General features: G+C 47.4%; 2 protein-coding genes across 2 annotated transcripts; one reads left to right on the top strand and one right to left on the bottom strand.

The window, feature by feature from the left end:
- Positions 1-10,847: 10,847 nt before the first annotated feature.
- LOC134584801 (histone H1B-like) lies at positions 10,848-11,492 on the bottom strand. Its single transcript, XM_063440625.1, has one exon. It carries the CDS (start codon positions 11,490-11,492, stop codon positions 10,848-10,850), a length of 645 nt encoding a protein of 214 aa, XP_063296695.1.
- Positions 11,493-24,645: 13,153 nt separating this feature from the next.
- On the top strand, positions 24,646-25,056 carry LOC134584818 (histone H3). The gene has a single exon (XM_063440639.1). The coding sequence runs from the start codon at positions 24,646-24,648 to the stop codon at positions 25,054-25,056; it is 411 nt and encodes a 136-aa protein (XP_063296709.1).
- Positions 25,057-25,928: the final 872 nt, after the last annotated feature.

Raw genomic sequence — 25,928 nt, 5'->3', positions numbered from 1 at the left:
TTGGCAAGCAGTGTTCTGTTGAACCGCTCGCAGATATATATATATATTTTTTTTTTTTTTTCTGCGGGTTATAAGGAGAACTCAGAATGGATTTTACTGAGACTACCTAGAAATCCCAAAGCTGACCTAAAACGGATCAAGCAGTGTCTGTTCGGCTTTTTTTCCTTTTTCCTTTTTTTTTTTTTTTAGAAATTGTTTATTTTAAAATTCTTGCAAATGTAACAATTGATACTTCAAAAATGTGTATAACATTGCTGCTTTAGTCATAATGTCTAGTACAAAGTTCACATTCAGTAACAGAAATACTTGTAGTCGACATAGAGGGGAAGTGAAGACCAAAAATAATAAGGGCGTTGATATTCAAATAGATTCGCTGGTAGTTCAAGGTCTCATATTATCTCCAGGTGGGTGTCACTATCGGTCTGTTTGACTGGTGTTCATGAAGTTACACTAGGGTTCCCAGGAGGTCATGTATATGTGGTATTTGCCGGTTAGTGAGAAGCTAATTTCCTCCATTGTTCTAATGCTTTCTACTCTCCGTACCCAGTCCCTAATGGTAGGTGGGGCTGTTTTTTTTTTTTTCCAGTGGAGGGTGATAAGCAGATTTGCTGCTTTGAGCAGATGTATGTCTAGGGTCCTAGTGTCCCTTGGTATGGAGGGAGGCAATATAAGATATAGGAGTGTTTCAGGTGGGTAGGGTATGGTGGTTCCCGTTATGAGGTGTATGAGACTGGAGATCCGTGACCAGAACTTTTGGTTCACCGTGCATGACCACCAGATGTGAGCCATGTCCCCAATGGCCTCTAGTCATCTACAGCAGTTATTGGACGTGCCTGGGAATGCCCGTTTGAGTTTGGATGGGGTGTAGTGCCATCTAGCTATTTTCTTATAGTTACTTTCTTGTGTCGCTAAGCTGGTGGATGATTTTTGTGTCAGGAGGAATATTTGCTTCCAGTCATTATCTGCGAAAGATAAGTGCAGTTCTTGTTCCCAGTGTTTTTTGTAGAGTAGGTTGATTGGTTGGCTAGTGTCCTGTAGTAGGCATATGTGGTTTTGACCTGTTTCTTTTTGAGTGTGCATTGGGTGCACGTAAGTTCGAATTTGGTCAGTGCTCGGTGACCTTGTTGGGGGTATTTGTTGGTCCGCAAAAAGTGAATGAGTTGATCGTAGAGAAATTTTTGAAGGGTCGTGGGAGTTCCCTGCGGGTGTAGGGACGACAGGGGCCTAACTCCCTCATTGTCAAGGAGGTCTCGTGAAGGTAGGTATGCTGTGGTATGATATTCTCGGTTTGCCGCTCCCGATTCACCAGGCTTGAAGAGCGGATTGTGAGTCAGTGGATATAGCGGTGATGGGTATGGTGATATGTCCGCCGCCAATGACTCATGTGTGACCACATTCTCAGTGTCGGAGTAATGGTCGGGTGTTGTTTGTGCATAAGGAAGGATTGGCCAGAGTTGTGCCATGGTATTGTGTGTATGGGGACACGGAAGATGTTATTCTCTACATCTACCCATTGTTTGGTCGTGTTTTTGCCTGTCCAGTCATAAATCCTGGCCAATAGTACTGCACTGTGGTATCGTTCCACATCTGGCAGCCCCAGATCCCCCTCCGTCTTTGATCTTGTGAGCAGCTGATAGGCTAGCCTGGGGCGTTTGTGGGACCAAATAAATGTCGTAAATAGTTTTTGTATGGCAGCAAAGAAGGTTGTGGGTAGAGTGATCGGGAGAACTTGCAGCAAGTATAATATTCTTGGGAGAATACTAATTTTCAGGATATTTATCCTGCAAAACCAGCTGAACTGCGAAGTGTGCCATTTAGTAAGATCTTTGGTTCTAGCTTGGATTAGCAGGGGGGTGGGGGGTGGTTTCATATAGTCGTGAGATAACGGATGGTAGTGCTACCCCCAGATATGTTATATGCTCTGTTCCCCAGGAGAATGGGAAGTTTGATTGTAGATGTGTTTTGGTCGAGTTTAGTACTTTCAGTGGGAGGAGTTCACATTTACCTAGAGTGGCTTGAAAGGTGAACACTTTGCTATAGAGAGACATCTCCTCCAGTATATGAGGGAGTGAGGAGCTGGGTTCGGAGACCGTGAATAGCATGTCATCTGCAAATGCTGATATTTTGTGTTCTGCCCCTCCAAATTTGAAACCCTTGATGTTAGGATTTTCTCTAACTCCCTGGAGGAATGGCTCCAGGACCAGGACGAAACGAAGAGGGGTGCTATTGGAGATGGGTACTGGGAGTGAGAGTTGGCCGTTCACGAGTAGCCTAGCCGTTGGTCTGGAGTATATAGCTCCCATCCACCTTAGCCAGTTTGGGCCAAAGCCCATCTGTTCCAGGGTGGCAAGCATCAGGGACCAGTCCACCCTGTTGAAAGCCTTTTCGGCATCTCTGGAGAGTAACAGTGTCTGGGTGTTTGTGTGTTCAGAGTGATGCATGAGATTAATGAGTTTGGTGATATTATTTTTTAGCTTCTCGGCCTTGTATAAATCCAGCCTGGTCTGGGTGAATTAGCTCTGGGAGCTTGAGGCGTAGGCGGTTAGCTAGTGTTTTAGTGAAATTTTTTTAAATCAATATTTTTAAGTGAGATAGGCCAATATCTCCCACATTGGGTCAAATCTTTACCTGGTTTGGGTAGAGTGCAATAGTGGCTTCCGATGCCTGTGGGGGTATGGAATTGTCTTTAAGTAGGGAGTTGAGTGCGTCTAGGAGTGGGGGTATGAGCTGGATGGAAAAGCTCTTGTAGTATTTGGCCGTGAAGACATCTGGGCCCGGGCTCTTTCCTAGTGGGAGGGAGTGTATCACTACTTCTAACTCCTCTTTAGTTGTGGGAGAGTCAAGTCTTTGTTGTACGTTGGGTGGGATTATCTTGGCGATCCTTTGTTTGAGGAAAGCTCTTATGTCAGTAACATCTGGGGGGAGAGTCCCTCAAGTTGTAAAGTTTGTGGTAAAACTCCTGGAAGGCTAGCATGATGTCCGCCATCAGATTTGACTTGGTCCCTTGTGGAGTCTGTATGGATGAGATAAATGTGGTTTGTCTTTGTGTTTTTAGAGCTTGCGCTGATAGTCGTCCCCCTTTGCCCCCTTGGGTATAGTATCGGTGTCTGGTAAGAAGAAGACTTTTCTTGATTTGTGTTCCATTAAGGGTGGCTAGCTCTGAGCGTTTATCCAAAAGTGTTTTATATGTGGTGAGGTCTAGGTTGTTTTTGTCTGTGGATTCAAGTGTTTCAACAAACAACCGGGCACCTATTTTAACTAGCAAATTGTCCGGCAGAGCTGCAGAGGCATATCGAGCAGTATCAGAATCGGAAATGCATCTATACGAGAAGGTCAAGGAGAAATGAATGGTTCAATACAATATAACCCCGGAAACCTACCGGAAAAACAAACAAACGAGAGGATTACGTTAAGGGCACAAAGACTACTATACCAAATGGGCATTTTGAAGCTCAGCCATGATATTCCCCTTGCAGGGCAATTAGACATTTGGAAAGCGAATCATCGGATCATACAGGGATATAGCCAAACCTTTGATATGTGTCAGCGAGTAGAGAAAAAAGGTGAATACCCGAAAGCTAAATAAAAATCCCTACCCATAGTAGATGAACCCTTTCACCGAGTAGCAGTGGATCTCATATGGCCCCTAAGTAAGTCTAGCCCATCGGGGAAGAAATTTGTCATAGCGGTGGTAGATTACGCAAGCATATACGCGGAAGCTATTGCCCTCCCAATATAAAAGCTGAACTGGTTGCAGACGTCTTGGTTAGTATATTAACCACGGTTGGGTTTCCCAGAGAAATACAATCTGACCAAGAAACCCAGTTTACAGCAACTCTGACTCAACAGATGTGGCAAAGTTGCAGAGCAGAGCCTAATATCACATCCCCATATCACCCCCAAACCAATGGATTATGTGAGTGCTTTAACGGTACCCTTAAGCAGATGCTTAAGAATTTTACCGCCACCCACATGGACTGGGAAAGGTTCTTGCCCAACTTACTGCTCGCATAAAGAGAATTCCCATAAGATTCCACTGGGTTCTAACCTTCTAACCCTTGGAATTGTTGTATGGTAGAAGAGTAAAGGGATTGTTAGACCTAGTAAAAGAGCACTGTGGAGGTGTGGGGGAGGGGGGGGGGAGACATGGGAGAAGAGGGAACCTCCATTGTGCCATATGATCTGGAACTCTGGGACCAGCTGCAGGCTCTTACTGAATCCGTTCGGGAGAGCTTGAAAATGGCCCAGGAGAGACAGAAGAAACAGAAACAAAAGGTTCTGGTGCTTAAATCTACAAAACAGGATCAACTAAGGGAGGGGTTAGGTGGCAGAGAGATGTAGGGAGGAGGTGGAAGATTGAGGGAGGTGGTGAACGGTGGTAGAGTGCCTGAGGGAGAGACAGGGTGACACAGTAAGGGAGCGGTACAGTGGTGTGAAAGTGAGGGAGGGGATTCCAACTGGTGGCCCCTGGTGTCTTTGATCCCTGGTGCTCCAGTAAGCTCGCTCTACAATTTGTCCTGAGAGACTGCACAGTCTGCAACTCCACCAGGTGTGAGCTGCAGATTGTGCAGTGCCTCACAATATCCAGAAGTCAGAGCATTGAAGTGGTATCCCGCGGCGACGGTCTGATTGGCCAGAGATCGCGAGACACTGCCTAGTCAGCGGAGCTGCAGACTGTGCTGGCTTTCTGCTTCTCAGGACAGAGTGGAGGGACCTCGCAACCAGCAGCATACCGGGCAAGGTGTGGGGTCCTTGTACCTGACACAGTATGCCTGCCCGATGGCGAGTTAGGCCTTAGGCAGCCGCCTAAATCGCTGCTCAGTGCCGACTGCGGTCTCTCTCCCTCCAGTGCAGCATTTTCTATTTGAAGCTGGGAGGTAATGATAGTCAGTCACTTCCCAGCATCTCATGCTACAGGGATTCCGTTGGGCAATTAAACAGTGCTTACCGAGTCCCTCTGCAGCAATGCCCATCAGGTTTCTTTAAGTGTATGGGCTACCCAATGGGCAAATCACTACAGAACTCCAGTTTTGTTCTCGCTGGACCATAGGTTCCTGCAGAAAACCAATTGGAAAACGCTGTTTGAGTGTATACAGGCACATCTGGTGAGAAAGTGTATAATGTGTTGGCGCAATAAACAGGAAAAAAAGGCAAGTTACAAAAAAAATAAAATGCTTATGTCTTTAAGATCAAAACAGGCTTATCAGATTGTCTTTAATAAGCTCAACATGTCTGCAGACACTGAAATCATCATGCTGATATTTAGATGAAGCCTCAATGGTCTAAATTGTTCTTTACTGGCAAACACCAAATCAAAAAAAAAAAAAAAAAAAGGAGGATTTCCATGTATCCAAAAAGTAATGAACAATCGTATGTGGACTAATGTAGATACTTTCTAAGGACAGGTATCTAATTCAGTCGGGGGTTGGCTGAACAAATGGATACAACTAAACCTTTAATAAGAATAAACCTAAAGGAGTGGGATACCCCAAAAGAAGTCACCAATATCAAGACTTACACAAAATAAAGACAATTACAAAAATAAATCCGTACATATCCAATGTGCAATAAAGGGAAAAGCCTGCTAAATGTTCCAAAGTAAGCCTGCGCACATTCCCCATAACTAGTGGAAATGATAGAAAATAGGGTAGGTAGGCTAGATATTGCACACTAGCTGTTTTGAGGTATATATGTCAAAAAGACCTTTTAAAGTCTAGTAAAATACTAGCGTGAGCAAAAAGACGCTAGAACCACATACTAGGCTTCCATGAGTTGCAACATAGTAATAGACAGTATCAGGATGAAGTGAAACATTGTTTCAATAGGCTATAACAAAAGAGAAAGAAACGGATACACTTATCGAGTGAAATCCCTGGCCATGTAGCCATTTGGTAAAGTATTAGGTATAAGATCTCCTACAGTAGCAGCTTTTATAATATCCCTAATGTGACTTCAAGCGCTACCCTGAATAAGAAGCCTGTCCCTAATCTACAGTTACTAGATATACAGCCGCCCAACGAATATCTTCTAAGATCAAGTCCGGTATCTAGGTAGACTTTAAAGTAATAGAGCGGAGCAAACTGAGCATTAGGTGGCTAAATCAGCATGTGAGTGATACAAGTGTCTAAAATGTGCAAACACGAGCAGCTCGAGATCTTCAGAGTTACAGGACAGCATGGAAAGGGTTAAGTGAAAGGAAAGCTACACGTTTGCGTGAGCTTGTGGTGGGCAGCAAGTAAGCTGTAGAGTTGATGCATGGGTGTGATGCCAGCTCTGAGAGAGACAGTGTGGGTGGCTCTTAAAAGAGCCTTTGTGTTAGCGGGTGGTCAGGGAGGCGGACATTTACTTGGCGCTGGTGTACTTTGTGACAGCCTTGGTGCCCTCAGACACGGCGTGCTTTGCCAGCTCTCCGGGTAGTAGCAGGCGCACGGCAGTCTGGATCTCCCGGGAGGTGATGGTGGAGCGCTTGTTGTAGTGAGCCAGGCGAGAAGCTTCTCCTGCGATGCGCTCAAAGATATCATTGACAAAGGAGTTCATGATCCCCATTGCCTTGGAGGAGATGCCGGTGTCGGGATGGACCTGCTTCAGCACCTTGTACACGTAGATGGCATAGCTCTCCTTCCTGCTCTTTCTACGCTTCTTGCCATCTTTCTTCTGAGTCTTGGTGACGGCTTTTTTGGAGCCTTTCTTGGGGGCTGGTGCGGACTTTGCTGGATCAGGCATGATTAACGCTGTTAGCTCGCGAGCGAATAGCAAGCTGCTCCTCCGGCGGTTCTATTTATAAGCGGACCATGTAAATGAGGCCCTTCCGCTTCCCTTCCTGCGATTGGTTGCTAAAGTCAGATGACGTAAGGAAGCGGCTGTTTAACACTAGCTCCAGCAATAGATTGGTTCCCTGTATAACGTGTCTCTAATTGGCTGCTTGTAAAGTCATCCAATCACAGAGCAGAGTGTGTTTATAAATAGCCTGTGGTAGGGGAGGAGTTTTCATCTTCTTGCATTCAATCAAGAACAAACATGTCTGGCCGCGGAAAGCAAGGTGGAAAGACCCGTGCAAAGGCGAAGACTCGCTCATCCCGAGCGGGACTTCAGTTCCCAGTCGGCAGAGTCCACCGTTTGCTGAGGAAGGGCAATTATGCAGAGCGTGTGGGAGCCGGTGCCCCCGTCTATCTGGCTGCAGTGCTGGAGTACCTGACCGCTGAGATTCTGGAGCTGGCAGGGAATGCCGCTAGAGACAACAAAAAGACCCGCATCATTCCCCGCCATCTCCAGCTCGCTGTCCGTAACGATGAAGAGCTCAACAAACTGCTGGGAGGAGTGACTATCGCCCAGGGAGGTGTCCTGCCTAACATCCAGGCTGTGCTGCTGCCCAAGAAGACCGAGAGCCACAAGCCCAAGAGCAAGTAAAGCGGACAGCTGCTGCACCGGCCTCCCTCACCTACCAAACACAAAGGCTCTTTTAAGAGCCACCCACGTTCTCCACAAAGAGCCGATTAATTGTTCTGCTGCGCGCAAACCGTTCCCTGTATCTATACACACACACACACACACACACACCACGCTGGCAGCTCATAAGCAAGCTAAAATATTAGGGCGCTTCTGTCACAGCACTGACTGAGTCCCATTTGCAGTCCATATCCTGTCCAACATTCCAGCTATAGAACTAGTTAAAATCAATGGCTGCCATGCATGTCTATGATAAACGCAGCAGCAAATTAATACCAATTGGGGCAAGTGTATATAGTGTACAGGTCCTCTTTTGTTAAGCGGGGCATCTCTACATGTCGCTCACTCTCAGGATTCCCCCCTCTCCCGCTGTCTGGAGGACATGCCGGGTGAAACCTACTATGAGCGTTCAAATCCTAGCGGCGCTACAGCTCTGTTGTCTGTGCTGCTGGATGAGTTAACGCAGCCTTAATAGCCTGGCCTCTCGGCTGAAAACATTGTTTCAATAAGTGGATGCTTTGTAACATTTCCTGCTGCTCTGTCTCCTGGAGCTCATTTGTATGGCTACTGAGCGTCCTGTGAGTGAAAGTCCTTTATCAGACGTGGCTTCTATCCCATCGAAAGAAGCGGCCTTTCTGCATGTGTAAGAGGTCAATGTCCCATGCACCCCTCCCCCTCGATAAAGCCTATACAGCTATTAATAAGTATGTTGGGAGGAATACGTCCATTACTGCCCACTGCCATTCCTTTCAACTAGTAGCGTCTATAATAAATGCTGTCAGGACAGGAAGGGTCACTAAAGGCTTAGATCCCTTCTTTGGGCGCGTGGTCTCAATAGATGGAGGAGGGGGGAGGGGATGAAGCAGTTGATTTGAGCGGGCATTTTGAATGTGGGGGAGGGGATGAGAAGCAGTTGATTTGAGCGGGTATTTTGAAATGGTTTACTATTTGTTTTCAGCCAATCAGAACATACCACCCACTTGATGAACCAATGAAAACGCCGTATCGGCTATAAAGCCCAGGCTACAGCGAGCAGCGTTCATTCCCTTTCGTTTTGCTACAATGGCCAGAACTAAGCAGACAGCCCGTAAGTCGACCGGAGGCAAGGCTCCCCGCAAGCAGCTAGCCACCAAAGCTGCTAGAAAGAGCGCCCCAGCTACCGGGGGAGTGAAAAAGCCTCACCGTTACCGTCCAGGAACTGTGGCTCTCAGGGAGATCCGCCGTTATCAGAAGTCCACCGAGCTGCTCATCCGCAAGCTGCCCTTCCAGCGCCTTGTCCGTGAGATCGCTCAGGATTTCAAGACTGATCTGCGCTTCCAGAGCTCTGCTGTCATGGCTCTGCAAGAGGCTAGCGAGGCTTACCTGGTTGGTCTTTTTGAGGATACCAACTTGTGCGCCATCCACGCTAAGAGGGTCACAATCATGCCCAAAGACATCCAGCTGGCTCGTAGGATCCGAGGCGAACGTGCTTAAGTTGAAACCTGCTAACACAAAACACAAAGGCTCTTTTAAGAGCCACCAAATCTGCACTCGAACGAGCTCCAACACATTCATAAAAACGTGTCTTTTAGCCTGTGACTTTGAGCGGGCTAGCTACGGAGCCCACACACTACAATGCTCAAATGTCCCCACATATCCCATTTTCACGTCAGGCAACGATGTAGCCATCATCTCTGCTGGTCTATTTCACTGGCGATTTTACAATAACTTCACTATTTAGAATCCATCGTGTGGAGAGGCAGCAGGAAAAAGACTACTTTTTCGCTTAGAGGAGAATACATAGTTAACACAGGAGTGCATATGCAAAGCTAGTAACAATGTTTCTATTTAAGTGGCTGCAAGCATGTATTAAATGTAGGCAACAGTAACAATACACCAAAACCAGAGCTTTCTTGACAGTGTGTGTGTACGTACTTGCTCATATTTTTTTACATCCCCTACCATTAACAGAAGGCGGCTCCAAATCCTCCGATGGTTCAAAAATGCGGTCTACAAATACAGTGTTTAGCAACCTTTCCCGTCTAGATGTTTGGGAGCAGCCTCTACTACTATCTCCTTCTCGGTGTATCTATGTAGATAGCAGGCAATTTATCAGGTGTGGAAGGGGTTAAAGTGATTAGGTTCAGTCTTTTAGTGAAAAAGTGGGTGGCCCTGAAAAGGGCCTTTGGGTTAATGGGGTGTGCGGTAAAGTCAAGCCCGAGTTTTAACCTCCGAAGCCATAGAGAGTGCGGCCCTGGCGCTTAAGAGCATAAACTACGTCCATGGCGGTGACAGTCTTCCTCTTGGCATGCTCGGTGTAAGTGACGGCGTCCCGGATGACGTTCTCCAGGAATACCTTCAGCACCCCGCGAGTCTCCTCATAGATGAGGCCGGAAATACGCTTCACGCCTCCCCTGCGAGCAAGGCGACGAATTGCAGGCTTGGTAATGCCCTGGATGTTGTCACGAAGAACCTTCCTGTGACGCTTAGCGCCACCTTTTCCGAGACCCTTTCCTCCTTTGCCTCTGCCAGACATGGTTCTGCTCTTCTTTCTGCACGAACGATATGAGATGCTGTGCAAAGCTCTTCCTTATATACTCCTCGGACGGACCGTATGGGGACCTGCAGCAAAGGAGGCGGGCGTTTTAAACACGCCCCTTCACTTTTTTTTTTCCTCTCAATAATATGCTTAACCCTCTCCTTCCGTGCTCGAAATGGTTCTGGCTTTTAAAACCAAAGCTGTTTATGCTTCAAAAGATTTCACAATCGTGAAGTCTTTTGAAGTATAATCATTTTATCATGTCTTTAGTGTTTCTTTGATAGTCGGCTTAGCTACTGCACAAGGTATCATTTCTTGGGCTTTATCACTCTTTGAATATCGAAATAAGCGCCCGTTTCACACGTGGAGAGAGGACGAGGACAGTCCCTTTTATTATCACCATGTACAAAATCGCAATCCCTAAAATATGTTCTGCTTTATTATCTTACTGAAAAAGGCAATAACATTAAATCTAGTCTGGAAGGACACTGTGTGATATTCTATATATTATATGCGTTTCTCACTAAAACTGGCCTTTCGCAATTTAATGAAGAAACACCCTCAGTATCTTAGAACGGAGGGAATTTCTAAGCCAAAACAAATAAAAAAAATCAACGCTCAAGTGTAGCACTGGTATACGGGGACTTAGCCACACCGACAAGATACATTCCTGTGTAATCTTTTCGAGCACTAGATGCTGGGATTACAGGATTCATTAGGTTATTCCTGACTTTAGAATGAGGGATGGAGGGGGAACGATATGTGTGACATGACACCAAAACAAACACGTTGCCATCACTGATATATAGCTCTGAAATGAGAATGTGGTGGCTCTTACAAGAGCCTTTGGGGTTTGGAAAATAAAATTAAATGCGAGCAAGGCTTATTTCTTTTTGGGAGCTGCCTTTTTAGCCTTTGCAGGACTCTTTGCGGCTTTGGGTTTGGCTGCCTTTTTGGCAGGGCTCTTCACGGTCTTCTTAGCCGGGCTTTTCACTACCTTCTTGGGCTTGGCGGCTTTGACTTTCTTCGGACTTTTGGTGGCCTTTTTAGCGGAGGCGGCCGGCTTTTTGGCCTTTTTCGGGCTCTTTGCAGCTACCTTCTTAGGTTTGGCTGGAGACTTGGTGGCTTTCTTCGGGGCAGGCTTCTTGACTTTAGCCGGTGCCTTTTTCTTGGTAGCCTTGTCCTTGCTCTCCGCCTGCTTTTTGTTGAGCTTGAAGGAGCCGGAAGCTCCGCTTCCTTTGACCTGGACGAGAGTGCTTTTAGTCACCAAGCCCTTGAGAGCCAGCTTGAGGCGGCTGTTATTCTTTTCCACATCATAACCAGAAGCAGCCAAAGCCTTCTTCAGAGCTGCCAGGGACACCCCGCTGCGCTCTTTAGAAGCGGACACAGCTTTGACAATGAGCTCGGACACGCTAGGACCGGAGGGCTTAGCGGCTTTCTTGACACCGGCTGCTTTCTTGGGCTGCTTCTTCTTGGAGGCGCTTTCTACCGCAGGTGCGGCGGCGGGAGCTGGGGCGGCTTCAGACATGGTCACTATTCTCTATGAAGATCAAGCAATAATACGCGCCCGCAGCAGCCTCCAAATTATACATCTCCAGCTAGCATCTTATTGGCTGATCTAACCACGCTCTGATTGGATACAGTCTTATGACACACCCTCCACTGTCCCTACTCCATCTTTTCACACTCTGCTCTCACGCTGTGTTTCCGAATGGATAAAACGAATACATTTAGGTAAAATAAGAGGACGGAGGTCGATGCCATCTATCGTGGAATGTACTAAACTATCTAACCAAGAATTCATTAGCAGCTCCATGGGTCCCGAGGGTTGTCACGATCTAGCAGAGCCGGTGAAAGCTGACACATCTCCTTTGGGATGAGCCTGATGTTCGCCACAAACATTACTGTGATAACTATTAAAAGAATATATTCCAAGGTTTTCTTTCTCACTCTTATGCAAGAAAGGGAAGGGGCCCGTGTTATCAAGGTGGGTTGAAGCTCGTGTCGTAAAGAAACAGAGAAAAGGGATTTTGATCCTCGTTTGTTCAGACAGGTAGCTCAGGTAGGATGTAGTAAGATCATAGCAGAAGAGCTCTTAGTCGTGGCAATTTTTAAATTACATAATTACATAATTGTATGTTATATATCTATGTTTACCCTCTAACAACAACTAAGACCAGTTATATTAAAACACACACACTGTGTTCTCCAGGAAATCCTTTATGAAGCCTGGTGTAGGTCTGGCACAGTAAACAACAGCAATGAGTTCCGCACTCTAGGGACTTTTTTCCAAAACATCAAAAACATTTCAATGCTATTTCAAATCATGATAAAAACATGACAGCAAAAATTGTCCTGATTTTAGCACCAAATTAGGAGCTAACATGTTGATCTGTGTGGCGGACCACCAGGGTATCACCTTCATGGATTCCCTTTCCCGTTGTATTAGCTAGTACAGCTTTCCACAAATACATTTGTCTAAACGTAATGCTGGGAGTCAGTGGCGTACACACGACCCATGGGGCCCCGGTGCTAAAATTGATCCGTGCCCTTCCCCCCGCACTTACTCTGCGCGGGCCGGGGTCGCAACAGATGGCGGCAGGCTCCGGGTTGCAGGGCTGCGACCCCTGTTACCGCGGTATGTACGCAAGTGTATGCAGATACACATACACTTAAAGGACCACTTTAGACACCCAGATCACTTCAGCTCAATTAAGTGGTCTGGGTTCCAGGGCCCTCTAGTTTAACCCTGCAGCTGAATACATAGCAGTTTCAGAGAAACTGCTATGTTTCACTGATGGTTAATCCAGCCTCTAGTGGCTGTGTCACTGACAGCGGCTAGAGGCGCTTCCGCGATTCTCCCTGTGAAAATCACAGTGAGAAGACGCTCGACGTCCATAGGAAAGCATTGAGTAATGCTTTTCTATGGGCGGTTTGAATGCGCGCGCGGCTCTTGCCACGCATGCGCATTGGGAGCTGAGAGGCAGGTCGGGGCGGAGGGATCCCCAGCGCCAAGGGAGTCCGGCGCTGGAGAAAGGTAAGTGCTTAAGGGGTTTAAAACACACACACACTCTCACGAACAGACGCATACACACTAGCTAACAGACACACAAATTTACTGCCAAAGACACACTCAGTGACAGACAGAGACACATACACACTCACTTATAAAACACACACTCTCACTGACAAACACACACTCACTAAGACACCTAAGACTCACTAGACTCACTAACCTAAGACTCACTAGACTCACTAACAGACTCACTAACAGACACACACAAACTAGCACACTCAGTAACAGACACACACACTCACTCACACACAGACACACACACTGACACTCACTAACAGACACAGTAACACACACACTGGCACAAAAATGTGCACTAACACACACACACACACACACACTGTAGCACTAACACACATACACACGTTTTTTGTGTGTTTTTTTTTTCAGATTTAATCCCGCAGCCTCCCTTTCCAGTCCAGTCCAGGGGCTGCCCGGCGGCCGGTCCTGCTGGCTCGTGAGGGAACACTGTCCCCTGAGCGCTCTCTGCCCAGCTCCCTCGCACATTTTTACTGATGCCGGAGCCAGAATATAACTTCATATTCCGGCTGCAGCATAAGTGCGGGGCGCGCAAGGGAGCTGATCAGAGAGCGCTCAGGGGAGAGTGCTCCCTCGCGCGCGCGCCCGGTAACACCAGGGCCGGCCTCGGGGGCCCTGATGTGGCCAGCTCCTTGTCCCCCCAGTAGAAGAGTCTGCCCACACTGGCGTACATACCGAGTCGCTAGGTGGCCGGGCCCCCTGGTGGGCCGGGCCCAGTCGCAGCTGCAACCCCTGCGACCGCGGTATGTACGCCAGTGCTGGGAGTAGATCTGGTTTATTCAGGCAAGGCACACAGAATTTATACACAGACCCCCAGCATGGGGTCTCCATTCATGGACACACAATCCTGGACACACTTTGATGGACTGCATGGTACCCTGACTGGGCACCTCTGCCAAGCTTGCTTCCTAGCTATCACTGGGACACCAGTAGTGCTATAGCCCCTACCCGCTGCAGCTTGGCTGGGGTCTATCCAAACTTTCCTAACCTGTAACAGGGTCCTAGTGATTAAGCTCTCTTGCACAGAGTATAGCTGTCTCACCCAAACATGAGCCCAGCAAGAGTGCGGCTTGGAGTGGGCAAAGATGGCCGCCAACACGTGACCAAGTTTGTCCCAGACTCCAGGGATCCCATTGCCCTGGCATTTGAACGCTTTTGGGAGCAATACTGGGAACAAGCTAAACAGAGCCAAACAAGACCCACGGCTGCAACAAGCCCTCCACAGAACGGGGACAAACCACCACAGCCAGGGCGGAAAGCTGGCGCTACACAAGCGGGGAAGCGGAGGAGGAAGCCGCACAAAGCGTCCCGACACAGAGCTGACAAGCGGGTGCACTCATCTCCGTACCCCTTACATGCCTACCAAACAGCGGGGACCGCCAACAGCCTCTAAAGCGGCTCCTACATCGGAGAAATCGGAGACGCAGCGGGCCCACCCGAAGGTAGTCACCCATCATGCAATGCCCAACACCCGATATGACCAGCACCTTGGCACAGACCTGCTGCACTCTCCCAGACGGGGAACAGGCTGAGGGTCGGACCGGCCCTGGGACAGCATGACTGTTGAGAGACGTACTCACAAACTGCTACTACACCCTGGACATTAACTGTCCCTCTTGGCGAACACGAGTACTAGCCCTTATGCATACTGCTGGCCTGTGAGGGTGACTTTATCCCAACACGAGCTTGTTATAGATAGAAGCAGCATTATCTATTTGTTTTTTTTTTTTTCGTTTTATTACTCCATGGCACAGATACATCTATGCCGGCTAATTGCATGTCATTACTTAACTTAGCCTGATTACAGCCAGGCTACCAACATGCTTACTAATGTAGAAAGGTACTGCTGGGGATATCTCACCTCTATTAACGTGCTTACCAGGTGGTTTTATAGCTCACCGGTTTAACATTGTAGTCTAACCTGTTTTCAATGTTGTAAATTCTCTGATATATAGCTGATAACAATCTAACCTGGATAACCTAGTTTAACGCTGTTATTGATAATATTATTAGATATAACTCTTTGTCATGCGATAATAATCCATAAAACTGTGCTATGTTTTAATGCCTAACCAATGTAAATCTATGTATGACGCTCTGCATGCTCTAGCTGTTGTGGCATTGTGTGCTTTATGTGATTTTTCATGCACAAATAAAATAAAGAATTTAAAAAAAAACACGAGCCAAGACTTAGTAAAGGGTGAAGTAGAACTGTGTTATCCAGTGTGTGGTGGCCACTCGGGTAGGGGCAGAAGTCTCCCAGCTACTCTGTGTCCCAGATACCGCACTTCAGCCATACCAATGTGACACTTGTCTGGCTTCAGAGTTAAGCCAGCTGCTCTAATTCGGCCGATAACCTTCCCTACATGGGAAATCTTCCTCCTATGAGTCACAATTGATAGCTATGCTGTCCAGGTACGCACGTGCAAATTCCTGGAAGCCATTGAGGAACCTATCCACCATACGTTGAAAGGTGGCTGGGACATTCTTCATCTAGAACGGCATGACCTGATATTGGAATAGGCCAAGCGGGGTGACGAATGCCGACTTGGGGATAGCCTCCTCGGCCAGGTGAATCTGCTAGTAGCCCTTGCATAGGTCTGTTGTGGCGAGATACTGTCCCCATGCTATATGATGAAATAGTTCCTCCAGGGCATGGGATAAGAGTTGGTAAGAGTCCGATCGTTCAGTCGCCTGTAGTCCACGCAGAAGAGTGTTGTTCCGTCCCGCTTCGGTACTAGGACTACAAGCCAAGTCTGAAGCCTCAATCACTCCTAGTCACAGCATTTACTGTATATCCTTCCGTATCTCTTACCGGACTGCCTCGAGAATGTGGTAGGGGTGGTTGCCTCATAGGTGCTTGTCCTGGGATTTCCACGTTGTGTACAGCCAGGGTGATGTACCCAGGGTCTTGGGAGAAGGTCTTTCGTTTAGCTTTCAATAATTTGTGGGCCTGAACTATTTCTTTATCAGTCAGTTTGTCTCCTAGTTTGACTTGAGCGATAAGGTCAACTTGGGAGTCTCCCTCTAGCAAGTCAGGTAATGCGAGGCTGTCTAGATCCTCAGAAGCTGGGGCGCACACTGCAGTTACATCGTCCTTCCTTTTTTTGTACTCTTTAAGCATATTAACGTGGAAGGAGCAGTTTACTCTCTCATCTGCACAGCTGGCTACCACATAGGTGGTATTGCAGATATGCTCCACCACCTTGTAGGGACCCTGCCATGCCGCCTGTAATTAATCATGTCAGACCGGTTTAATCTTTTGTCCAACACGGAAACTACGCAGTCGGGTACCCCGGTCATACCATACTTTCTGTCACCCCTTGTCAGCTTGGAGGTTCTCTTTTACCAACTTAGCCAACTGTTCCATGTGGTCACAGAGTTTTAGCACATTCCCCCATCCCAATGCACTGTGATGAGGTCCTCGTAATCTTCTCCCATATAATAGTCCAAAGCAGTTCCTGCGGTACCTCCCAATATGCACATAAGAAGTGCGGTAGGAGTCGCTCCCAGTCTCGGCAAGCAGTGTTCTGTTGAACCGCTCGCAGATATATATATATATATATATTTTTTTTTTTTTCTGCCGGTTATAAGGAGAACTCAGAATGGATTTTACTGAGACTACCTAGAAATCCCAAAGCTGACCTAAAACGGATCAAGCAGTGTCTGTTCGGCTTTTTTTCCTTTTTCCTTTTTTTTTTAGAAATTGTTTATTTTAAAATTCTTGCAAATGTAACAATTGATACTTCAAAAATGTGTATAACATTGCTGCTTTAGTCATAATGTCTAGTACAAAGTTCACATTCAGTAACAGAAATACTTGTAGTCGACATAGAGGGGAAGTGAAGACCAAAAATAATAAGGGTGTTGATATTCAAATAGATTCGCTGGTAGTTCAAGGTCTCATATTATATCTCCAGCTGGGTGTCACTATCGGTCTGTTTGACTGGTGTTCATGAAGTTACACTAGGGTTCCCAGGAGGTCATGTATATATTTTTTTTTCCAGTGGAGGGTGATAAGCAGATTTGCTGCTTTGAGCAGATGTATGTCTAGGGTCCTAGTGTCCCTTGGTATGGAGGGAGGCAATATAAGATATAGGAGTGTTTAAGGTGGGTAGGGTATGGTGGTTCCCGTTATGAGGTGTATGAGACTGGAGATCCGTGACCAGAACTTTTGGTTCACCGTGCATGACCACCAGATGTGAGCCGTGTCCCCAATGGCCTCTAGTCATCTACAGCAGTTATTGGACGTGCCTGGGAATGCCCGTTTGAGTTTGGATGGGGTGTAGTGCCATCTAGCTATCTTCTTATAGTTACTTTCTTGTGTCGCTAAGCTGGTGGATGATTTTTGTGTCAGGAGGAATATTTGCTTCCAGTCATTATCTGCGAAAGATAAGTGCAGTTCTTGTTCCCAGTGTTTTTTGTAGAGTAGGTTGATTGGTTGGCTAGTGTCCTGTAGTAGGCATATGTGGTTTTGACCTGTTTCTTTTTGAGTGTGCATTGGGTGCACGTAAGTTCGAATTTGGTCAGTGCTCGGTGACCTTGTTGGGGGTATTTGTTGGTCCGCAAAAAGTGAATGAGTTGATCGTAGAGAAATTTTTGAAGGGTCGTGGGAGTTCCCTGCGGGTGTAGGGACGACAGGGGCCTAACTCCCTCATTGTCAAGGAGGTCTCGTGAAGGTAGGTATGCTGTGGTATGATATTATCTGTATGCCGCTCCCGATTCACCAGGCTTGAAGAGCGGATTGTGAGTCAGTGGATATAGCGGTGATGGGTATGGTGATATGTCCGCCGCCAATGACTCATGTGTGACCACATTCTCAGTGTCGGAGTAATGGTCGGGTGTTGTTTGTGCATAAGGAAGGATTGGCCAGAGTTGTGCCATGGTATTGTGTGTATGGGGACACGGAAGATGTTATTCTCTACATCTACCCATTGTTTGGTCGTGTTCTTGCCTGTCCAGTCATAAATCCTGGCCAATAGTACTGCACTGTGGTATCGTTCCACATCTGGCAGCCCCAGACCCCCCTCCGTCTTTGATCTTGTGAGCAGCTGATAGGCTAGCCTGGGGCGTTTGTGGGACCAAATAAATGTCGTAAATAGTTTTTGTATGGCAGCAAAGAAGGTTGTGGGTAGAGTGATCGGGAGAACTTGCAGCAAGTATAATATTCTTGGGAGAATACTAATTTTCAGGATATTTATCCTGCAAAACCAGCTGAACTGCGAAGTGTGCCATTTAGTAAGATCTTTAGTTCTAGCTTGGATTAGCAGGGGGGTGGGGGGTGGTTTCATATAGTCGTGAGATAACGGATGGTAGTGCTACCCCCAGATATGTTATATGCTCTGTTCCCCAGGAGAATGGGAAGTTTGATTGTAGATGTGTTTTGGTCGAGTTTAGTACTTTCAGTGGGAGGAGTTCACATTTACCTAGAGTGGCATGAAAGGTGAACACTTTGCTATAGAGAGACATCTCCTCCAGTATATGAGGGAGTGAGGAGCTGGGTTCGGAGACCGTGAATAGCATGTCATCTGCAAATGCTGATATTTTGTGTTCTGCCCATCCAAATTTGAAACCCTTGATGTTAGGATTTTCTCTAACTCCCTGGAGGAATGGCTCCAGGACCAGGACGAAACAAAGAGGGGTGCTATTGGAGATGGGTACTGGGAGTGAGAGTTGGCCGTTCACGAGTAGCCTAGCCGTTGGTCTGGAGTATATAGCTCCCATCCACCTTAGCCAGTTTGGGCCAAAGCCCATCTGTTCCAGGGTGGCAAGCATCAGGGACCAGTCCACCCTGTTGAAAGCCTTTTCGGCATCTCTGGAGAGTAACAGTGTCTGGGTGTTTGTGTGTTCAGAGTGATGCATGAGATTAATGAGTTTGGTGATATTATTTTTTAGCTTCTCGGCCTTGTATAAATCCAGCCTGGTCTGGGTGAATTAGCTCTGGGAGCTTGAGGCGTAGGCGGTTAGCTAGTGTTTTAGTGAACATTTTTTAAATCAATATTTTTAAGTGAGATAGGCCAATAACTCCCACATTGGGTCAAATCTTTACCTGGTTTGGGTAGAGTGCAATAGTGGCTTCCGATGCCTGTGGGGGTATGGAATTGTCTTTAAGTAGGGAGTTGAGTGCGTCTAGGAGTGGGGGTATGAGCTGGATGGAAAAGCTCTTGTAGTATTTGGCCGTGAAGACATCTGGGCCCGGGCTCTTTCCTAGTGGGAGGGAGTGTATCACTACTTCTAACTCCTCTTTAGTTGTGGGAGAGTCAAGTCTTTGTTGTATGTTGGGTGGGATTGTCTTGGCGATCCTTTGTTTGAGGAAGGCTCTTATGTCAGTAACATCTGGGGGGAGAGTCCCTCAAGTTGTAAAGTTTGTGGTAAAACTCCTGGAAGGCTAGCATGATGTCCGCCATCAGATTTGACTTGGTCCCTTGTGGAGTCTGTATGGATGAGATAAATGTGGTTTGTCTTTGTGTTTTTAGAGCTTGCGCTGATAGTCGTCCCCCTTTGCCCCCTTGGGTATAGTACCGGTGTCTGGTAAGAAGAAGACTTTTCTTGATTTGTGTTCCATAAAGGGTGGCTAGCTCTGAGCGTTTATCCAAAAGTGTTTTATATGTGGTGAGGTCTAGGTTGTTTTTGTCTGTGGATTCAAGTGTTTCAACAAACAACCGGGCACCTATTTTAACTAGCAAATTGTCCGGCAGAGGCATATCGAGCAGTATCAGAAATGCATCTATACGAGAAGGTCAAGGAGAAATGAATGGTTCAATACAATATAACCCCGGAAACCTACCGGACAAACAAACAAACTAGAGGATTACGTTAAGGGCACAAAGACTACTATACCAAATGGGCATTTTGAAGCTCAGCCATGATATTCCCCTTGCAGGGCAATTAGGCATTTGGAAAGCGAATCATCGGATCATACAGGGATATAGCCAAACCTTTGATATGTGTCAGCGAGTAGAGAAAAAAGGTGAATACCCGAAAGCTAAATAAAAATCCGTACCCAGGGGGCGGAGCCTGACCGCCAAGCAGTACAGACGTGGGCACCACGAGCTCTCGCCTGACGGGCCAAATTTGGGTCAAACTCAACGGCTACACTGACCGCAGACTCACCGGGTTGTGCTACCCGTGCTGGGAATGCACTGCGGAACCGAAGGACACCCCTCTGAAACCCGTCGAGGCAGGGAAACCGAAACGCCGAGTGCGGCCTACTAAAGTTGGAGCCGGGGAGAGACGGCCGCTCACCCCGACGCCAGACACACCAAGCGTCTCTACAGGTCTCCTACCCCCCCCCCCCCCCCCCTCTGGACCGGTGGGGGTTATCCCGGTCCCCACTGGGGGAACAGACTGTGGCATCAATCACCACCCCAGCTATCTGAACGCAGCAGGCGACACGAGGCACTCCAACCTCACGGTGGTAGAGGTTGAACGGTGGTAGAGTGCCTGAGGGAGAGACGGGGTGACACAGTAAGGGAGCGGGTTGCACAGTGGTGTGAAAGTGAGGGAGGGGATTGCAACTGGTGGCCCCTGGTGTCTTTGATCCCTGGTGCTCCAGTAAGCTCTCTCTACAATTTGCCCTGAGAGACTGCACAGTCTGCAACTCCACCAGGTGTGAGCTGCAGATTGTGCAGTGCCTCACAATATCCAGAAGTCAGAGCATTGAAGTGGTATCCCGCGGCGACGGTCTGATTGGCCAGAGATCGCGAGACACTGCATAGTCAGCGGAGCTGCAGACTGTGCTGGCTTTCTGCTTCTCAGGACAGAGTGGAGGGACCTCGCAACCAGCAGCATACCGGGCAAGGTGTGGGGTCCTTGTACCTGACACAGTATGCCTGCCCGATGGCGAGTTAGGCCTTAGGCAGCCGCCTAAATCGCTGCTCAGTGCCGACTGCGGTCTCTCTCCCTCCAGTGCAGCATTTTCTATTTGAAGCTGGGAGGTAATGATAGTCAGTCACTTCCCAGCATCTCATGCTACAGGGATTCCGTTGGGCAATTAAACAGTGCTTACCGAGTCCCTCTGCAGCAATGCCCATCAGGTTTCTTTAAGTGTATGGGCTACCCAATGGGCAAATCACTACAGAACTCCAGTTTTGTTCTCGCTGGACCATAGGTTCCTGCAGAAAACCAATTGGAAAACGCTGTTTGAGTGTATACAGGCACATCTGGTGAGAAAGTGTATAATGTGTTGGCGCAATAAACAGGAAAAAAAGGCAAGTTACAAAAAAAATAAAATGCTTATGTCTTTAAGATCAAAACAGGCTTATCAGATTGTCTTTAATAAGCTCAACATGTCTGCAGACACTGAAATCATCATGCTGATATTTAGATGAAGCCTCAATGGTCTAAATTGTTCTTTACTGGCAAACACCAAATCAAAAAAAAAAAAAAAAAAAGGAGGATTTCCACGTATCCAAAAAGTAATGAACAATCGTATGTGGACTAATGTAGATACTTTCTAAGGACAGGTATCTAATTCAGTCGGGGGTTGGCTGAACAAATGGATACAACTAAACCTTTAATAAGAATAAACCTAAAGGAGTGGGATACCCCAAAAGAAGTCACCAATATCAAGACTTACACAAAATAAAGACAATTACAAAAATAAATCCGTACATATCCAATGTGCAATAAAGGGAAAAGCCTGCTAAATGTTCCAAAGTAAGCCTGCGCACATTCCCCATAACTAGTGGAAATGATAGAAAATAGGGTAGGTAGGCTAGATATTGCACACTAGCTGTTTTGAGGTATATATGTCAAAAAGACCTTTTAAAGTCTAGTAAAATACTAGCGTGAGCAAAAAGACGCTAGAACCACATACTAGGCTTCCATGAGTTGCAACATAGTAATAGACAGTATCAGGATGAAGTGAAACATTGTTTCAATAGGCTATAACAAAAGAGAAAGAAACGGATACACTTATCGAGTGAAATCCCTGGCCATGTAGCCATTTGGTAAAGTATTAGGTATAAGATCTCCTACAGTAGCAGCTTTTATAATATCCCTAATGTGACTTCAAGCGCTACCCTGAATAAGAAGCCTGTCCCTAATCTACAGTTACTAGATATACAGCCGCCCAACGAATATCTTCTAAGATCAAGTCCGGTATCTAGGTAGACTTTAAAGTAATAGAGCGGAGCAAACTGAGCATTAGGTGGCTAAATCAGCATGTGAGTGATACAAGTGTCTAAAATGTGCAAACACGAGCAGCTCGAGATCTTCAGAGTTACAGGACAGCATGGAAAGGGTTAAGTGAAAGGAAAGCTACACGTTTGCGTGAGCTTGTGGTGGGCAGCAAGTAAGCTGTAGAGTTGATGCATGGGTGTGATGCCAGCTCTGAGAGAGACAGTGTGGGTGGCTCTTAAAAGAGCCTTTGTGTTAGCGGGTGGTCAGGGAGGCGGACATTTACTTGGCGCTGGTGTACTTTGTGACAGCCTTGGTGCCCTCAGACACGGCGTGCTTTGCCAGCTCTCCGGGTAGTAGCAGGCGCACGGCAGTCTGGATCTCCCGGGAGGTGATGGTGGAGCGCTTGTTGTAGTGAGCCAGGCGAGAAGCTTCTCCTGCGATGCGCTCAAAGATATCATTGACAAAGGAGTTCATGATCCCCATTGCCTTGGAGGAGATGCCGGTGTCGGGATGGACCTGCTTCAGCACCTTGTACACGTAGATGGCATAGCTCTCCTTCCTGCTCTTTCTACGCTTCTTGCCATCTTTCTTCTGAGTCTTGGTGACGGCTTTTTTGGAGCCTTTCTTGGGGGCTGGTGCGGACTTTGCTGGATCAGGCATGATTAACGCTGTTAGCTCGCGAGCGAATAGCAAGCTGCTTGCTCCGGCGGTTCTATTTATAGGCGGACCATGTAAATGAGGCCCTTCCGCTTCCCTTCCTGCGATTGGTTGCTAAAGTCAGATGACGTAAGGAAGCGGCTGTTTAACACTAGCTCCAGCAATAGATTGGTTCCCTGTATAACGTGTCTCTAATTGGCTGCTTGTAAAGTCATCCAATCACAGAGCAGAGTGTGTTTATAAATAGCCTGTGGTAGGGGAGGAGTTTTCATCTTCTTGCATTCAATCAAGAACAAACATGTCTGGCCGCGGAAAGCAAGGTGGAAAGACCCGTGCAAAGGCGAAGACTCGCTCATCCCGAGCGGGACTTCAGTTCCCAGTCGGCAGAGTCCACCGTTTGCTGAGGAAGGGCAATTATGCAGAGCGTGTGGGAGCCGGTGCCCCCGTCTATCTGGCTGCAGTGCTGGAGTACCTGACCGCTGAGATTCTGGAGCTGGCAGGGAATGCCGCTAGAGACAACAAAAAGACCCGCATCATTCCCCGCCATCTCCAGCTCGCTGTCCGTAACGATGAAGAGCTCAACAAACTGCTGGGAGGAGTGACTATCGCCCAGGGAGGTGTCCTGCCTAACATCCAGGCTGTGCTGCTGCCCAAGAAGACCGAGAGCCACAAGCCCAAGAGCAAGTAAAGCGGACAGCTGCTGCACCTGCCTCCCTCACCTACCAAACACAAAGGCTCTTTTAAGAGCCACCCACGTTCTCCACAAAGAGCCGATTAATTGTTCTGCTGCGCGCAAACCGTTCCCTGTATCTATACACACACACACACACACACACACCACGCTGGCAGCTCATAAGCAAGCTAAAATATTAGGGCGCTTCTGTCACAGCACTGACTGAGTCCCATTTGCAGTCCATATCCTGTCCAACATTCCAGCTATAGAACTAGTTAAAATCAATGGCTGCCATGCATGTCTATGATAAACGCAGCAGCAAATTAATACCAATTGGGGCAAGTGTATATAGTGTACAGGTCCTCTTTTGTTAAGCGGGGCATCTCTACATGTCGCTCACTCTCAGGATTCCCCCCTCTCCCGCTGTCTGGAGGACATGCCGGGTGAAACCTACTATGAGCGTTCAAATCCTAGCGGCGCTACAGCTCTGTTGTCTGTGCTGCTGGATGAGTTAACGCAGCCTTAATAGCCTGGCCTCTCGGCTGAAAACATTGTTTCAATAAGTGGATGCTTTGTAACATTTCCTGCTGCTCTGTCTCCTGGAGCTCATTTGTATGGCTACTGAGCGTCCTGTGAGTGAAAGTCCTTTATCAGACGTGGCTTCTATCCCATCGAAAGAAGCGGCCTTTCTGCATGTGTAAGAGGTCAATGTCCCATGCACCCCTCCCCCTCGATAAAGCCTATACAGCTATTAATAAGTATGTTGGGAGGAATACGTCCATTACTGCCCACTGCCATTCCTTTCAACTAGTAGCGTCTATAATAAATGCTGTCAGGACAGGAAGGGTCACTAAAGGCTTAGATCCCTTCTTTGGGCGCGTGGTCTCAATAGATGGAGGAGGGGGGAGGGGATGAAGCAGTTGATTTGAGCGGGCATTTTGAATGTGGGGGAGGGGATGAGAAGCAGTTGATTTGAGCGGGTATTTTGAAATGGTTTACTATTTGTTTTCAGCCAATCAGAACATACCACCCACTTGATGAACCAATGAAAACGCCTTATCGGCTATAAAGCCCAGGCTACAGCGAGCAGCGTTCATTCCCTTTCGTTTTGCTACAATGGCCAGAACTAAGCAGACAGCCCGTAAGTCGACCGGAGGCAAGGCTCCCCGCAAGCAGCTAGCCACCAAAGCTGCTAGAAAGAGCGCCCCAGCTACCGGGGGAGTGAAAAAGCCTCACCGTTACCGTCCAGGAACTGTGGCTCTCAGGGAGATCCGCCGTTATCAGAAGTCCACCGAGCTGCTCATCCGCAAGCTGCCCTTCCAGCGCCTTGTCCGTGAGATCGCTCAGGATTTCAAGACTGATCTGCGCTTCCAGAGCTCTGCTGTCATGGCTCTGCAAGAGGCTAGCGAGGCTTACCTGGTTGGTCTTTTTGAGGATACCAACTTGTGCGCCATCCACGCTAAGAGGGTCACAATCATGCCCAAAGACATCCAGCTGGCTCGTAGGATCCGAGGCGAACGTGCTTAAGTTGAAACCTGCTAACACAAAACACAAAGGCTCTTTTAAGAGCCACCAAATCTGCACTCGAACGAGCTCCAACACATTCATAAAAACGTGTCTTTTAGCCTGTGACTTTGAGCGGGCTAGCTACGGAGCCCACACACTACAATGCTCAAATGTCCCCACATATCCCATTTTCACGTCAGGCAACGATGTAGCCATCATCTCTGCTGGTCTATTTCACTGGCGATTTTACAATAACTTCACTATTTAGAATCCATCGTGTGGAGAGGCAGCAGGAAAAAGACTACTTTTTCGCTTAGAGGAGAATACATAGTTAACACAGGAGTGCATATGCAAAGCTAGTAACAATGTTTCTATTTAAGTGGCTGCAAGCATGTATTAAATGTAGGCAACAGTAACAATACACCAAAACCAGAGCTTTCTTGACAGTGTGTGTGTACGTACTTGCTCATATTTTTTTACATCCCCTACCATTAACAGAAGGCGGCTCCAAATCCTCCGATGGTTCAAAAATGCGGTCTACAAATACAGTGTTTAGCAACCTTTCCCGTCTAGATGTTTGGGAGCAGCCTCTACTACTATCTCCTTCTCGGTGTATCTATGTAGATAGCAGGCAATTTATCAGGTGTGGAAGGGGTTAAAGTGATTAGGTTCAGTCTTTTAGTGAAAAAGTGGGTGGCCCTGAAAAGGGCCTTTGGGTTAATGGGGTGTGCGGTAAAGTCAAGCCCGAGTTTTAACCTCCGAAGCCATAGAGAGTGCGGCCCTGGCGCTTAAGAGCATAAACTACGTCCATGGCGGTGACAGTCTTCCTCTTGGCATGCTCGGTGTAAGTGACGGCGTCCCGGATGACGTTCTCCAGGAATACCTTCAGCACC

Source organism: Pelobates fuscus, unplaced genomic scaffold, assembly GCF_036172605.1.
Source record: "Pelobates fuscus isolate aPelFus1 unplaced genomic scaffold, aPelFus1.pri scaffold_24, whole genome shotgun sequence".
In the NCBI taxonomy this organism is placed as follows: domain Eukaryota; kingdom Metazoa; phylum Chordata; class Amphibia; order Anura; family Pelobatidae; genus Pelobates; species Pelobates fuscus.
The sequence above is the reverse complement of the archived record's forward strand: the minus strand, read 5'-3'. Positions and strand labels throughout refer to the sequence as shown.